This window comes from Myotis myotis, unplaced genomic scaffold, assembly GCF_014108235.1.
Source record: "Myotis myotis isolate mMyoMyo1 unplaced genomic scaffold, mMyoMyo1.p scaffold_m19_p_3, whole genome shotgun sequence".
Classification (NCBI taxonomy): Eukaryota; Metazoa; Chordata; class Mammalia; order Chiroptera; family Vespertilionidae; genus Myotis; species Myotis myotis.
The window spans coordinates 26,374,405-26,392,045 of NW_023416335.1; the positions used below are offsets into that span (position 1 = coordinate 26,374,405).

Here is a 17,641-nt window from a genome sequence, read left to right on the forward strand (position 1 = left end):
TTTGTTTCTGTTAAAAAGGTGCATGCATTTACCATGCATGTACGGGGCACTGGGTCACGGTGGGGAATGCACACCTGCTAAGGCCCGTGGTCCAGTTTGGGAAACATGGAGACCTGTCACCCACATTTTCCTGGACCCCGTTGGTTACATTCCCAGGAGAGTAGATTTAGGATGCCACCTAAATGGGCGGGCACCAGCAAGACTTACTGGCCTCACGTGCTGCAGCTCCACTCAGAAGAGGGCTACTTAACTTCAGGGTCAGTGCCCCACCGGACACTCGGGCTGGGCCCTGAGACCAATGCCCTCTCTATTGTCCTCTCCTTAACCTGCGTCTCTTCCTCAGACCAATTGTTCTGCAATGAGGACGGAAAGCCAGAGGGCCAGGCACACAGCAAGGGCTCAATAACTGCTCACTGTGCGACAGCCTTCCTAAATGATAGACTAGGTGAGCGAGGAGGGCTCCTTGCACCCACTGGCATCACCCACATCTTCGTGGAGGAGTGGAAGCCAGCAGCACCTGTGGATTTTCTCTCTTTGCTTTTTTATTTTCACTATTGTACATGGAGATTTTGCCCCATGGGGAACACCTCCATCTGGGCTGTGAGCCGAACACCCAGACCACCGATTAGGTGATGTGGAAAAACCAAACAAGCCTCAGGTTACATTTCCACTCACATGAAGTTCAAAGAAGTCTCACCTCTCATGTCAGAATCAGCCAGTCCTCTTTGTTTTTAATTCCTTGGTATATAACGTTTTAAGAGACATTTGCAAAGTATAGGCTTTAATTCACAGTCCTGGGGTTTTGCAAAGGATAAATTACCACTACTAGCTCCACCCCACACAGCTTGATTCAAATCAGTGATTTAACTTTTGGACTGACAAAGTTTAGGGTGCACCAACAGAAAATCTCCCTGTTATTTTCTTCCCAACTTAATATTTACTTAATTATTTACACTTAATAAAAATAGAACTGTTCCTATAATTAATGAGGTACTCCCAAGCTAAATTCTGCTATAATATACAGTACTTTAAAATGTTAATTATAAATTAGAACATAAAATGGAATATTAGCTTATACCAAAAAGATATTTACTGAAAAACTATGATGTGCCAAATATGTCTACAAACTACTTGCTTTGGAAAAAAAAATCACAGCCATTTAGCTAAGCAAACATGGCCAAATTTTATTGAGGGGCTAAGTGACAGGGAGCAATTATATACCTGCCAAGGGTGATCACCCGGAAATGGGGGCCTGGGATGTGAACAAGCTCAGGTGGGTGGTAACACCCTTCTCTTCTCATGGGGGCGCATGGCCCAGGAGTAGGAATGACTTCAGCCTAACCAGAGTCTCAGCGGAAGAGGGGGAACTGTTCAGATGGGGGAGGGGGGGGGCAACATGGGGTAAGGGGCCCACACAGTCCTGGGAGAGCAGGTCCACCTCTGGCCCCTCCCATGGAACTGGCAAGGGCAAGGACACACCTGTCACACAGTACCCTGATAGCCTGCAGAGACCTAACCCCACGTGACCTGAACACGGACACCACCCTCGTTTCCCTGGCAGGTAACATCCACCCTAAGGAGCGCCAGAGCCAAGGTGCAGCCAGCCCCCACACAACTCCATGCCGCTCCATCTGAGCTCTCCATGGCACACCTAAGAAACCTGCAGGGCAGATCCAGGACCGGCAGGGAGCACGTAGCAACAGGGCAAGCTGCCTGGCCTGGGCTGAGTCCCACCGTCCCCCGCACAGAGGGGAAGGCCAGCCAGCAGCAGAACACAGAAGCATGGGGGAGACCACCTGTGATCTCCGAGAAAGGCGACCATCCTAGCATTGCGAGCATTCGACAGGAAACTGCAAAAGCAAACCTCACACTCCAAACCCCAAGCTGGAACCTAAGGGTCACGGTCCCGAACCCACAGGCCCACCCTACCTGGGGCCCCTTACCACTTGCTGTGTAATGTTGACATTGGATGACTGTCCGAACGTTTTTGGCAAGAGCTGCTTCCCAAGCGTGTTTACTGTGGAGGGGTGAACAGCTACTAAGGACACAACACCTGCAACGCAAGGAAACGAGAGGTTAGCTCTTTGCTGAATTAAGGCTAATAGTGAGTTTCAGGTCAGTGATGCTTCTAATTAGAAAGTCCTTCCCCACTTTTATCATTTTAGATCTATGGATCAATAACACACACCTTTACTAGGCTCAACTCTCATTTAAGGGGGGCTGATGGACACAGCGGCTTGCTCTCCCTACAATTAGCCCCTCTCTGGGGCTGGGGTTCAGGTGCCCACAGGCTTTATCACCAACCTGCCCCAAACCCCTGTCAGCCCATCTACAGAATGTGCTGGTGGGACTACAGGCTGTAGAGATAACAGCTCTTAAAAGGCTCTAGTTCTATGACAATCACAGAATAGAATACGCTCGGGTGAGAGCTCCAATGACTTCCGGGCCTTTACCACATGAGAAGAGGAGAGACTCCTGTTCGGGTCATGCCTCGAGACCCTTCTGGTTTCCCTAAAGCAGACCAGCTGGGAGCCACCTATCCTCTCGGGGTTTGGAAGTGGTGGTTCTGCGACCAGGCCTCACACGGGGCCGGCATGCCATTTTCCTTCATTTCCACCCAGTTCAGCATCACAACGACCTCCAAATAACCAGTAAGGCATCATCTTCAATGTAGCCTGGCCTAAAGTTTCACTGAACCCTTTACAATCCATGCATTTTAAAGAACAGACCTCTTCAAAATTCAATAACCAATGAATTTTGCTGCTACATAGAAACACATTAATTTCTCTTTAATAACCGAAATTGACCAGCTGACTAACCTGAATATCTAACCAACAGAAACATATTTATTTTCTGTAAATAAGTATCTGTTTTGAATTTTTTATGTTCCTCTAAAAATAGAGATCTGCAGGGTGGGGCAAAAGTAGGTCTACAGTTGTGAGTACACGAAACACAGAGTTTGCTCTTGTATTATTAAGTACTAGAGGCCCGGTGCACGAAATTCGTGCACTGGGGGAGTGGGGGTTCCCTCAGCCCAGCCTGCCCCTCTCACAGTCCGGGAGCCCTCAGTGGATGTCCTACTGATGGCCACAGTCAGGCAGCAGAGGCTCGGAGCAGGCGTTGTGTGTGTGTGTGTGTGTGTGTGTGTGTGTCTGTCTGTCTGTCTGCTGGGGCCTGCCCCCAGCCGCACCACGTAGGCTTGAAGCAGTTGCCGTTTGTGTGTGTGTGTGTGTCCCCACTGGGGGTCTGCCCCCAGCCACATTGGAGGCTCAGAGCGGGCACTGTGTGTGTGTGTGTGTGTGTGTGTGTGTGTGTGTGTCTGCTGGGGGCCTGCCCCCAGCCACACCATGGAGGCTTGGAGCAGGAGCCCCTCTGTGTTGATCTCTCAGGCTCCTGGCCTCCACTGCATGTTGTACTCTCCCTTGAGTTATGGCCAGGATGGGGGTGCTGCTTGCAAGCCGGGCTTTCCTGCTTCCAGGTCTCCATGGCAACCGGGGAGCAGGCCCAGCTGGGGGCTGCCCTCAGGCCAGGCTTGCTCTCCTGCTCCCGGATCCCCATGGCGACCGGGGGGCAGGCCCAGCTGGGGGCTGCCCGCAGGCCGGGCTTTCCTGCTCCCTGATCAGGCGCAGCTTGGGGCTGCCTACAGGCCACACTTTTCTACTTACCGATGACCGGATCACCACAGCGACCCAGGGCCCCGCGGCACTTTCCTACTCTCCAATAGTCATAGGGTCCCGGCTGGAGGCGGGGCTTAGCAGTGTGGGGCTTAGGCAGCACAGGAGTCCCAGCTGGGGGCTCAGGTGGCATATAGGGGTCCCGGCTGGGGGTGGGGCTTATGCCCCGCTGCCCAGGGCTGCACATGGGGCCCGGATGGCAGCTCGCGCTGTCCCATCCTTCCTGTAGTATAGGATAGAGGCCTGGTGCATGGGTGGGGGCTGGCTGGTTTGCCCTGAAGGGTGTCCCGGATCAGGGTGGGGGTCCCGCTTGGGTGCCTGGCCAGCCTGGATGACAGGCTGATGGCTGTTTTTAGGCTGCCCACACCCCCTTTAGGGTGGGGGTCCCCACTGGGGTGCCTGGCCAGTCTGGATGAGGGGCTGAGGGCCGTTTTCAGGCTGGCGGGTGACTGAAGCTCCCAGCCTCTCCTTTTTTTCTTTCTTTCCTTTTAATTCTGGGATTTATTTACTTTCTATGGCTGTCACTGGAGCTGAGAGCCGGCTTTAGCTCTGAGGCCAGCTCCAGCTTGAGGCCTCGGCTGCTGAAAGCAGATATCTGGGCTTTGTTTAGCTTCTATAATTGAAACTCTGTTGCCATCACTGCCACTCTAAGCTCTGAGCCTGCTGCCGGCTGAAAGCAGCTATCTGGAGCTTATTTAGCTTCTGTAATTGCAACATTGTTGCATCCAGAGCTCAGAGCTGGGCTGCCGCAGGCCGGGAACCTTGGCTTCCTCTGTCACTGGAGCAAGCAAGCCTCCTGTTCGCTTCAGCTGCCTGGCTGCCGGCTGCCATCTTGGTTGGCAGTTAATTTGCATATCCTGTGGATTAGCCAAGGGGAAGCGTTCGGGGGTATGGTCAATTTGCATGTTTCTCTTTTATGAGATAGGACTAGAGGCCCAGTGCACAGATTCCTGCACCAGTGGGGTCCATTGCACCGGTGTACAATTGGGGTGGGGAGGGACCACAGGAATTGCTTCAGGGCGTATCCAGCCCATCTCGCCCAGTCCCGATGGGGCCTACTGGTTGGAGCATCTGCCCCCTGGTGGTCAGTGCATGTCATAGCTGCCAGTCAAACAACTGAACCATCAAACAGTGGCTTAGGCTTTTATATATATAGACTAGAGGCCCGGTGCACGAAATTCGTGCACAGGGAGGCGGGGTGTCCCTCGGCCCAGCCTGCACCCTCTCCAATCTGGGACCCCTCGAGGGATGTCCGACTGCCCATTCAGGCCCGATGAGGCCTAAACGGGCAGATGGACATCCCTCACAATCCAGGACTGCTGGCTCCCAACCACTCACCTGCCTGCCTGCCTGACTGCCCCTAACTGCTTCTGCCTGCCAGCCTGATCACCCCCTAACCACTCCCCTGCCAGCCTGATCAACGCCTAACTGCTCCCATGCCGGCCCGATTGCCCCTAACTGTCCTCCCCTGCAGGCCTGGTCCACAACCCCAACTGCCCTCCCCTGCAGGCCTGGTCCCCCCCCAACTGCCCTCCCCTACAGGCCTTGTCCCTCCCAACTTCCCTCCCCTGCAGGCCTGGTCTCCCCCAAACTGCCCTCCCCTGCAGGCCTGGTCGCTCTCAACTGCTCTCCCTTTCAGACCTGGTCCCTCCCAACTGCCCTCCCCTGCAGGCCTGATCGCCCATAACTGCCCTCCCCTGCCGACCATCTTGTGTCCACATGGGGGGGGGGAGCCATCTTGTGTCCACATGGGGGCAACCATCCTGTGTTGGAGTGATGGTCAATTTGCATATTACGTCTTTATTATATAGGATTATATTATTTTCCATACAACTGTATATCTTAACAAAAGCAAACATTTTGAATATTGTTTTAAATATGTTAAAAATACTTCAAAAGACAAAAATAAAGTTATTCTATTTTACACTGAGATTTAAAGTACAATTAAATATATTACTTTTCAGATTCACACATATAGATTAATAACGAATAAGTTTCCAAAATACTAAATTGATTCATTGTAAAAGGTAAGATTAGTTTTGTTTTGTTTTAATATGCAAGTGATTCTCTAATGTTCAGTGAATTTGAAGAAAGAAAAGAGATTACAGTCACTGCCAACATCAGCAGCTCAGGCAGTGCTTATGGCATCATTGTTTTAAAGCTTGCTTTGCACATCAAACTTATGGAAGTCAACACATCAATAGACAGGCCCAGGCAGTCATCTTCTAGTGCTAGACCTGGTCCAGCCACACCTGCCGCCCACTACACAGCATAGCACATACCACCCCAGAACCACGGTTACTATCTTCCATAAAATAGCAAGCTCAGAGCCCCAATCTGGGACTCTCACTTTAGGCCCTAGCCAGGGACATGAGGAGGTTTCAGGGCAATGGCAGATCTTCGAGGCAGAAGTGGGTGGGGCCACAGCTCCCTTCTTCCATCTGCTTGCCGACACTATCTGTCGTTCCCATCAGGGTTTCTCCCTTGTGTTTTTATTGAGAAACTCTTCAAATATAAAGAACTGTTTTTGCAAACAGTCTTACTCCAGTACACCTAGAATTATTATTACCGTTTTATTGTATTTGCTAAAGAGACTTGAGCAGTAGAGCTAACCTTACACTCCCAGACTGTCCCACCTCTCCCCGACCGGGCCCCGCCTGCTCCCCAATGGGCCCTGCCTGCAAATATCACTGCTTGATGGATGCATTCAGTCCATTTTATACTGTCCACATATGAATCCAAGAAAAATGTCTGTGTGACCCTTTAAAATTTTAGAAAATGACATATATTCAAGGAATTCTGCAACTCTGCTTACACTGATTTTGAGACTTATCCTTAGAGAGATCTACTTGATTTCCTTCAATGCTGTAATGCTATTTCATCTATTTATACCTAGATGTCATACGAAAACACCCTCAGTATGTCACTACTAAAACCCGGCAGTAAATTTGGGGCCTCCCACTGCTGAGTAGGGGTTCCTCCCAGGCATTTTCTCTCATGAAGATGTGCCAAGGTCCCAGATGGCCTTCTGTATTACGGGCTTCACCGCAGTACCTCCACGTGGCCGTCCTGTGTGCACGCACGCACACACCCACATGCACCATAAACACATACATGCAAACACACACACCACAAACACACCACAAATATGTGTACACACACACACACACACACACACACACACACACCACAAACACATACATGCAAACACACACACCACAAATATGTACACACACAAACACACACACGCCACATGTACACACACCCGAGCATCCAGTGTTCCTCTCCTAGGCTTTTTCCAATTGTTGACTCAGTAAGACTTGTCACTTTTTGACAACCTCAAAAATAAAATGGTATTTCATTTTTTGTTTAATTTAGCGATAAAAATTAGAATGTTTAGCACATTTTTCTAATAAAGACTGCTACATGCAATCTATTTATGGGGGATTAACATTTCAGTTACAAGATAGGTTAAATTATAACAGTCTAGGAATCTAACTAGAAATAATAGTTTCAACTGTAAAATGTACTACACAGCCTTTTATAAAGAAACTCCATAACAAAATATTTTCAAATATAACATTATACAATGGAGAATTCCTTTCTTGGCAAAAAATTGAGTTAAAAATATACATGGTCTGCCCTAGCTGGTTTGGCTCAGTGGCTAGAGCATCAGCCTGCGGCCTGAAGGGTCCCAGGTTCGATTCCGGTCAAGAGCACATGTCCAAGTTGCAGGCTCAATCCCCAGTGTGGGGCGTGCAGGAGGCAGCCAATCAATAATTCTCTCTCATCATTGATGTTTCTAGCTCTCTCTCCCTCTCCCTGCCTCTGAAATCAATAAAAATATATATTTTTTAAAAAAGAACATACATGGTCTGATTGCTATAACCATTAAAAGAAAAAGAATTCTAAAAATAACTATATAAGCATATTTTTATAATTAGTAATCATAGTCTATTATTACATACTGTATAGGTTTTTAAGATAAATTATGAAAACATATAGTTTAGTGTTTTCTTGGAAATAATTTTAACCAAACATCTTAAAGCTTTGGAATCTAATGTTTTAAGAGTTACTATTTTGCCACCGTGCTACAAATATTTTGTTATATTAACATGACTAGACCGTGGCGACCCTGCATGCTGCACCTTCACTGTCTGGCCCTGGATCAGCCACAACAGCCTTCTCCTCAGTTCTTGAGCACCAAGAAGGAGCCGCCTTCCTGGGCCATTGCAGCAGCCACACCCGACCCACACAGACATGCTGCTCATCAGCCAGGCAGGAAAACCAGGGAGAAATGGGCTCTGCAGGGGCTCCTCCGTGGATCCAAGCTGAGGTGTGCCACGCCCCAGGGCTGCGCTCTGGCTGCGTCAGCTGGGTCAGCCCAGAACCCGCATCCCAGGTGAGTTCCATGCAGCCTCACTGTGTAGCAGCCCTTCTGCTCCTTGGCCAGCATTTAACTGAAGAACGGTCATCACCTCATGCCCAGGAGCCAGGCTCACAGGGCAGGACATCACTACCATGCTGTAAATGCCCTTTGGGTTAAAACAGAGGACAGGAGGAGAGAACAGGCTGGTGCCTCTGTCCCACGTTCCCCGGAGGGCAGCCATCCAAGGGGCAAACCAAAAGTTCCTCCGCTTCCTCCTGCAACTGGGCTCCCCTCCCAACCACTACAGAGACCAGTTTGAATTTACCCACCGTGTGCGAGTGTGTGCAAGTGTGTATGTGTACGTGTGCACGTATGCGTGCATTTGGGAGGGTACAGTTAACACACCTCGAGAATTACAAAATAACACTCAGGTTTCAGCCACACATCACTGGTAAATTTTCATTTTCCTACCTCAGAACCCTAAAGCTGGAAAACAGCACTGAAGCAGGGAAAATGACATTCGTCCCAGGAGAATGCCTGCTCACCAGTTAGGCAAAGACAATGATGCAGGAAGCAATGTTCTGGGTTAAAGCAAGAGCACATGGAGATGGGCCCTACCTCCAGGAGCTGAAGACAGTGACCTACACGCGTCTAGCATAAGGGGCCTTAGAGCTCTTCAGAAAAAAGACAGGTTTACGTCACTAATCGATCAACAGGTATTAGAGCTCCCCCACTAACAAGGTGCCAGGTAACAAAAGGTAGCATTAGAAACTGACAGAACAGCCCAGCTACAACAAACTGCAGTTACACACAGCATGAAGAAGATCACCACCTGTCTCAGTGCATTGCGTGCATGGACACCGGGTGCAGAAAAGTGTTCCCAAAATAGGAAGTATGCACTTTAACATACATTTACATGTTTAACTGTACTCTCAGGTACAGCTGGGGTTTTTCTCAGTAAGCATATATTATCTGGGTAATAAATAAGTTTTCAGTTTGAAAAGGCAGGAAGCGTAATGAAGTGCAAACAGAGACCCAGAGTACAGAAAAAGGGGCGCACTTGAGCTGTGGTCCAAGGTCAGGTCTGTGCAGGGGACGGGCAGGGCGCAGGCTGGCAGGAAGGGCTGTGTGGGCATCTGAGTGGTGGGGGAAGGCTACCTGTGCACCATTACTGTTTGGCTGGGAAAAAAGACCCAAGCAAGAACCATGAGGAATAAAGCGAGAAGATCGGCCGGGCCTGGAACTCATCCAGGTCGAGGTGCAGGGTAGGGGCAGGGCCTTAGGCGACAGGCACCGCACCCGGGACAGACTCCTTCCAGCAGTGTGAGGCCACAGGCAAGAAGGGAGTTAAGAGGAAAGACCGATTAGCACACATGAAGTTGAAAACACTGATGACATCACACATTAGTGAGGATGCGGAGCAACTGGAAGCAAAGCAATGCAGCCACATATACATTTGCTATGTGACCTAGTTTCCACTCCTAAGCGTCTGCCCAAATCACAAAAACAAATGTGTGTGCAAAGACTCACACGGTGTTACAGCCCAGATGGCTGTCACAACTAAAAGTGCACACAGAAGTTACTGTCTGAAACTGCATCGGGGCTCTTGTCTTCAGGGCCTGTGGATGCAAAGGCTGTGCGGTCAGTGCATTTTTCTGGGGGAAGTAGATTTTTGAGTCTCGCAGGGTGTTATGGCCAACTTTATGTGTCAGTTTGCCAAGGCACTTACTAGTTCCCAGTTATCCCATCGAACACCAGCCTGGGGACTGTTCTGGCAGCTCTTTGTGGACGTGGTGAGATCGACAAACATAGACTTTAGGTAAAGAAGAACCTAAAGTTGCCATATGCCTGGATAAACCATCTAACCCGCCGAGAGCCTTGAGAACAAAACCTGAGGTTTCCCTGAGAAGGAGTTCCGCCTTGAGACTGCAGCCCCAGCTCCTGCCTGTTTCCAGGCTGCCGGCCTGCCCTGCCAATCTCAGACCTGCCAGTCCCACAGCACACAGGCTGGTGATTCCCTGAAACACACCTCCTTCATACACATGACGTGTTTTCCACCAACTCTGCCTCTGGAGAGAACTCTGGCTGGCACCGGGGACTGGAAACACAGCAGCTTTAAGAACAGGAGTGATCCAGGAACAGGGTGGGCAGGGAGGCCGAGACTGGGAGTGGCGTGATGAGAACCCCAATGGGGCAAGAGTGGCAGGGCCCAGAGCAGGGGCACAGTAGGGCCCAGGTGCAAGGAAGTGAGTCAAAGCCAGAACTCCAACAGGAGCAGACGAGGAGGGAACTGGATGCTGGGTCTGGCCTCACCTGAGGGTGTCTCGGGTTCTTAGCCGAGGGCAGCGAGGTTCCCAGGGGCAGTAATCAGACGCTGGCCTGCTCCTGAATTCCCGGTGGGTGGGCGTGAGAGCAACGGTGAACTAGTCCCACAGGTACACGGTGCAGGGAAGGGGGCGAGGCCAGTCCCTGCCCTGGATGCCCCAGCCTCTCCTCAGGACCATCCCATCCTTACTACCGAAACCTCCACAGTGAGAACCAGCCCCTGCTCCTTCACAGTCACTCCAGAGAGACTGGCTCTCCAGGACATGCTGCTGACCGCACGCCCCTGGGCTCCGGAGAGCTGTGTGTGGGGGGAGGGGGAGGAGAGGGGGGTCTGAGCCTTACTCACTGTGACCCCAAGCCTTTGCCAGCTGCCCCATGGGAAGTGCCCACAGTGACCACTGAATCAAATGACACCCCAATGTGTTGCTCATGGGGCTCTCCAAGCTAATGAAATACTAATAAAGAACCCAAAGCGAACAGTTCAAGTTAGTACAACACTGCTTAAAACTATCCTTAAACTCATGAACCAGAAGCAACAGGCGACGCTGCTGCTGAAAGCCTGTCTGTCAGTGCACAAGGGTGGCGGTCAGACGGCCTGGTCCTACTCTCTCCACATCCAAGCCCCCACCGGCCAGAACAGCATGAACAGACAAATAGCTCCGCTTGTTAAAAGCTAATTCTCTGGAAGGGGCAGGAGAAACGTGGTGGCTCGGGGAGAGCTGCGGAGTGGGGTTGTGGAGACGTCGCCATGCGCCTTCTCCCTGAAGCACTGCTGTGAGGTGGAAGGGACAGGGAGGGGCCTTGGGAGAAGGAAGGAGCCCGGACCACCTGGAGGCTGCACTGGTCCCAGGACTGGCTCTGGACTCCACCACCCACGGGGCAGCCAGGAGGGACTGGTCAGGAGGATGAGCGAGGCCTGGGCATGCGGTCAGGGGACTCCCAATGGCAGCGCAGCACAGCAAAGGCGAGTGGGGTGAGTGAGGACGAAAAAATGAGCTGAAGAACACACAGGGTAAGATGAGGGGGCTGCAGAGAAGCTAGGCCATGCCCGAGGGAGACACAAAGTATTTTAAACGCTGCAGGGAGCCAACACCAAAATATCTTAGTAGAGTCAAGAAACTATTATTTTTCCATCCTTCCAATCCAATTCCTTGGCTCACAATTAAACTCAATAGGAAAGGAAAAGGAGACAGCCAATGTGAGGTCACAAGTAAGCTTACTTGGAGAGAAATTCAAAATAAACACCGGAATGAAAGGCTTCCATCATTTCCAAGGGAGCAAAGTTTGTGGATTTTTTTCCCCATTATTATTTCTGCTTCATCGCTTTAATAGAAAATGTCATGCCTCCAATTTCTGAAAATGTTAAATGTTCAATTACTTACACTGAATTTTTCACTCAAGCAATCTGTGAGTGCCAAACATTAGCTTCACAACATATCAAGACTAAAAAGTATGCCAACACCAAATCCCTCAGTGGGCCTCCATCCTCGGACAGAGGGAAATGAAGTGCAGGGCACGCCCATGACATTCCAGCAGTGAAACCAGGAGAGTAGGCGTGAGCCTAGGCCTGGAGCAAGAGATCAGTCAAGCCCTGGACAGGGTGCAGGCCAAGGTGCACACAGCATGTGGCCGTGTCCAGGAGCCTCCATGGCCATCTGAAGATAAGCCCCGATGCAACCGAGGGGGCAGGGTGTGAACCCACAACACACCAGACTTGCTCAGTCACATAGGGACCTAGCTTCCCGGGAGAGGGGAATGGATGAGGCAGGAGATGGCTGGGTTTCTGTCCAGTGCTCACCAGTAATGGATGGACAGACGTGAAGGGGCTGGGACACAGCGGGAAGACCGAGTGAGGGCCCCGCACCAGTTGTAAATCCCCAAGGCTATAGTAGGCATCAAAAGATCACTTATTAAGGCCTCACTCTTAGAGTAAAAAGGTAATCTAATGTATGACAATCACTAGAAAAAGCAGAAAGAAGTAATCCTTAAACAGAACCTAACCCCTAACACTGCACAAGGCCTCTGGCCCCAGCCTGGCTGACACAGACAGTGGACGGTAGAGCTGGAGCCACACACCTGGACTTCATCCACCCCTGCAAGCAAAACCTCCTTAAGACAAACCAGGTCTCCCTCAGGTCTTCTCTAAGCAGTATTACAATGAGCTGCACCAAATGGGCTTGCTCGAACTTGTTATCAAAGCTCCACACCAATGCAGCTTTACAATCAGCCAACCATCACAAATCAACACTTTAAAGGCACATACCTTTGACGTGGATCCAGTAATTCCACAACCTGAGGAGGTACCCAGCATGTTCAAATACACGTTCTCAGAGGGAAACTGCAAATTGAGGGACCGCTGGGAAGGCATGGCTTTAACCGATCCTCCCTGAATTCTAGTGATGCAGAACAACACTGATCCCCAGAGAAATAACGAAGATACACACACAGCCACTGACGTGGACTCTTGTTCACACTGTGAGGTGTGCCCCTCACCGTGAGCCCTTGAAGTCTGTGTCCATCTGCTTCAGTGCTGGCCACAGAGCAAAGGCCTGGAGAGCACACCCCCAGCTCCAGGCCATGAGGTGGACAGAACACAGGTGACCTGTATTTTCTTCGTTTCACTTCTCCACATTTCCTGAATTTCTGCCAACAGTATGCGACTTACAAACCAAAATAAACTCAGCCACTGGTGTGTGTGTGTGCAGGTGGTGTGTCTGAGTGACTTCCGAACGCCACTCCTCCCAGTCCATCCTGGGGGCTCCCAGGCAGGAGGGCTCCCAAGGTGGGTTTCCACAGCTTTCAAGGGCTTTCATAGCAGAAAATTCACAAATACAGCAAACTTCACGCATTTATCAACAAACTCACGTTTCCAAAGTAGGTGCCCTTACCTTTTCCAGGACTAAGGTTCTGGTCTATGAAGACCTTTAGTTCCCCGTTGGCTTCAATTAGACCGGCCTGAGAAAACAACAACAGTCATAATAAATACAACAGCTAATAGAGCGACAAAGCTGGTCTTTAACACACCATCCTGGTCAGAGGGAGGTATAAATAACATCACAAAATACAGTGTATACATGACGTGTTGTGGAACTGTGCACCTGAAACCTGTATAATTTTGTTAACCAGTGTCACCACGATAAATTCAAAGAAAAGAGGGGAAAAGGGCAAAATGGTCACCACTACGCAAAGAACTGCAGAAAGCCATGGAGGGAAACACCCAGGTCCACGTGTGGGTGCCTTCGCCCATGAGTTACTTATCTGATCAGCATAAAAAGGTCATTTGAAGATTTTACTCTTTAAAGCTTAGACCTTGAGACAGTAATGAAATAATGTTTTTATTTATGTTTAAATGGCACAAGTATTTTAAGTGGTAATGTCTGAGGCTGGCAAAGGCGTGGATGTGAAAGGACATTTAACTATCTTGAAAGCAACCTGGTGATTCAGCCTGAGAATAGAACAAGGGCCTTGGAGTTGGTCAGAGCCTCAAGACAAAACAAACAAACAAAAAAAAATGAAAACTGCTTCTTTTCATGACCTGGGTAGTCACTGAATGTATTTTTGAAGCAAACCTTAACAGCTGCATGGAGCTTTGGTTCTTTTGCTTTTCTATGAGGGAACGTTTATTAAAGCTGGGGACAGTGAAACAAGAGCAGGCTGCCTTAGCTTTCTGGGAAGTCAGAGAAAAGAGGGCCTTGGGGACAGGATCCGAGATTAGGCTGCTGCCCATTGCTCCCCTGTTTGCAAGTCTTGTGGGGTCCCTTAGAGTTTAGGAGATGCATGCCGGTGGGGGAAGGAGAGGGGGAGAGGGAAGGGGACGGCGTGGTGGTCGTGCTCCCCAGAGGGAATGTGCTGGCTCAAATGTCTTTATGTAATACTAGAGGCCCAGTGCATAAAATCTGTGCACTGTGGGGGGGGGGGGAGATGGAGGGCAGGGGAGTGTCCCTCAGCCCAGCCTGCGCCCTCCTGCAGTCTGGGAACCCTTGGGTGATGTCTGCCTGCCAGCTTAGGCCCGATTCCCCCAGGGATCGGGGGGACAAGCTGGCAGGCAGACATCCCTCTCGCAGTCCAGGGCTCTCGCAGTCTGGGACCCCTCGCTCCTTACCACCGACCTGCAGTGGAGGCAGGAGAGGCTTCTGCCACCACTGCTGCGCTTGCCAGCCATGAGCGTGAGCCCGGCTTCTGGCTGAGCGGCGCTCCCCCTGTGGGAGCCCACTGACCACCAAGGGGCAGCTCCTGTGTCAAGCATCTGCCTCCTGGTGGTCAGTGCATGTCATAGTGACCGGTCATTCTGCTGTTTGGTCGATTTGCATATTAGGGTTTTATTATATAGGATAGGATGACTGACTGCAAAATGTCAAAGACAAATGGTTATGACCAAAATAACTTATTTAGGTTTCCTGATCTTAGATAAACACAACACTTTAAAAGTCCTTTCTGGAAGGAGCAAGAGCCTTGGGAATATATGAACTACAGTGGCATCTGGTCAGCCAGGTGGCAGGTTGCTACAGCAAAGCAGAATTGTTTTCAACAACTGAGCAGTTAAAGATATTATAGCGAGAAATACCAGAACAGGACAGGTCCACATATGACTAGCTTCCACATACGACTAATCTAAACCAGTTTCGATACGGGTTCATCCTACTCTTAAATGCCGAGAGATACAGCACAACAGATTTTCCCAAATAACACCTAAAACCAAGCCTCTCCCCCCCCCCTCACCCTCGCCACCAATAGACTCCTTCTAATATGCTCTCTATGAAGGTGACAGAAATTATTTGGGGACTTGAAGACCAACCCCGACCAGACACACACTCTGCTTGCTCCAGGCTATGTGTGGGAACAGACAGCATCCTCAGACATTTGTGTGTCCACCCGTCCGAAGGTGCATAGCTCCTCCGGACTGCTCTCCTTGAGAACAATGCCTGGTGCAGGGGAGACCTTGTAGCACTAACATCACTGGGCAAAGCCCCGCCTCAGCCCTTTAAGAACACTATACTAGAACCACTCATGACATTGTGGAATTCAGGAGAAAAGCTGGTTTCTCGCAAACCCACACAAACTAACTCAGGTCCAGCGTCATCGCCCAAAACCTACCCAGAATCACAGCTTCAGCCTTCGTAATGGTGCTTCTCTAAAACACCGCCCCCTTCATGGCGAATAAGCACCAAAGGACAACTGAAAAACCTAACAAAGACCTCACTGGTGAAGGGTGACAAGAATCAACTAAGTATAATAGGAAATTACTGTCATCTTTCCTAAAAAAATACCTCCCTATTGATTGGATTCATGTGTGGTCAACTTTAAGACACCTACTGAGTCCTGATACCTGGCCTGTCACCTGCCGAGAAGACCGCCCACTCCCCACATCTGCTCTGCTTCATTCTCAGGACACCCTCCCACCGGCTCCCCTGCCTGGGTGATTCTGCAGTCCCAGCCTCCATTGCCGCTACCTGCAGACCAGGGACAAGCAGCGCCAGTCACACCTCCCTCACAGCTTCTACAAGAATCACAGCATGACCTGCAAACCTTTAAAAATTCACACACGGGTGACCAATCATGCTGGTCTGCCCAGGACCAAGGAAGTTCTGAGGGCTCCTGGGGTGCTGGTCTGCCGGTGCTCAAAGCAGGAACGGCCCAGGCCCGCTGCAAAGTTGTCACTGTGGACAGAAATGCCTTCAGAAACCTGCACACCGACGACAGTGCTGGTGTAAACAAGACTTACGAGGTCCTGCGGCAAACCCGTCTTGGCCTCAGAGTCGCCACTCTCCTTGGTACGGAGCCCGCACGCCTGGACCGCACCCTGACCCAGTGTCTCCTCTCAGCACCCAGGACTGCAGGGCGTTAGGCATGTGGGCAGTGAACGAGGCCTGACCTGTTTCATCTCCACTCTTTCTTCAGACAGTAGGACAGTCCAAGGCCATGCAACATGCCACACCAATGGGAATATATTATCAGCATGGGGACGTACTGAAATGAATCCCATTACAGCCCTCCTTGGGATTTTCCAACATGACATCACTCCGACAGGTTTACGGTTAGTACACAACTTCAATCACACAACCACAGATACTGAATTAACAAAAATATTACAGTCACCCATTGGATTTCTTCCTTACACCTGGTAGCCCAGAGCTACGACCTGCAGGTACCTGATTATAAGCATCAAAACACAGGTTGTTGTTTTTTTTTTTTTTAATTAGTTAAGGTATTACAAATGTTTTTTGTTTTTTTAAAGGCATTACTGAAATTGCAATTAATTTTAAGATAAGTGCATTAGACTTACTTTCCTACAAAATCCTTATACTTAAGATGTCACCCTGGCCAGTGTTGTTAAGTGTTAGAGCATCGGTCCATGCAACAAAGGGTCATGGGTTCAATTCCCTGGTCACAGGCATATACCTGGGTTGCAGGTTCAATCCCCGGCCCCAGTTAGGGCGAATGTGAGAGGCAACCAATAGATGTGTCTCTCTCTCAAACTGCTAAATATATTAACACCCAAACCAATAGCAAAGGTACTCATTTCCCATAACTATAGTTTTTCTTAGTTTCTATAATTAGCCTATTATGCTCATATTTAATGAAAATAAAAGTTGATTATTCTTATATTAGCTAATATTAATAGTAGCAATAACAAAGATTTAAAAAAATAGTGGCAATAACAGTAAAACATATTACCAAAACATAATGCTGCTAGAAAAAGCTGAACCAATTAAAAATGAAAACTAAAAAATTGAATATGATTATTTTACTTAATTTAGAACCTTACTTGCGCTTACCATGTTCCAGGCTTTAGAAATGCAAACCAGTTTAACCTGTGACAGCCCCAAGAAGGGTGCTATGACCACACCACTTCACGAGTGGCCCAGCAGAGGACGGACCTAACCCACAGGCCAGCTCCCACCGCCACACTCTGAATCCCCGCACTGGTCTCCTTCTTCCTGTCCTTCCTCTTTCTAAAACACACTCAACCATGACTGCCTCTCATCACCCTAGGATAACATACAAAGTCTTCGGCAATACAGAGACCCTGAGACCAGGGACCGCCTGCCTGCCCACATCCCATTAGAAGGCTGCCAGAAAGATAAAGCCTCGCTCCCGGCCAGCAGGGCACAGCTCAGGGCGAGGAGGTAAAGGAAGGTGGTCTGAGCTGGTTGTTTACGTGGAAAGTGAGAAGGGTAGGGACAGTCAGCTGCTGGTGAGAGACCAGCAGGGCTGGACATTACCCAAGAGAACCAAAGTCCCCTCTTGGCACCCTCAGTTCTCACCGCCCTCC

General features: G+C 49.8%; 1 protein-coding gene across 2 annotated transcripts in view; it reads right to left on the reverse strand.

Moving 5' to 3' along the window:
* TFDP1 (transcription factor Dp-1) overlaps nucleotides 1–17,641 on the reverse strand; it is a 51,196-nt gene that overhangs the window by 15,395 nt on the left and 18,160 nt on the right. For both annotated transcript variants that reach the window (XR_004966018.1, XM_036298762.1), the window contains exons 3-4: nucleotides 13,257–13,323; nucleotides 1,944–2,053 (exon numbers count right to left, since the gene is read on the reverse strand). Coding sequence is in view for 1 of the 2 variants with exons in the window: in XM_036298762.1 (XP_036154655.1) it covers nucleotides 1,944–2,053; nucleotides 13,257–13,323 (177 nt within the window). In the remaining variant the exon portion in view is untranslated. The remainder of the gene's footprint in view (nucleotides 1–1,943; nucleotides 2,054–13,256; nucleotides 13,324–17,641) is intronic.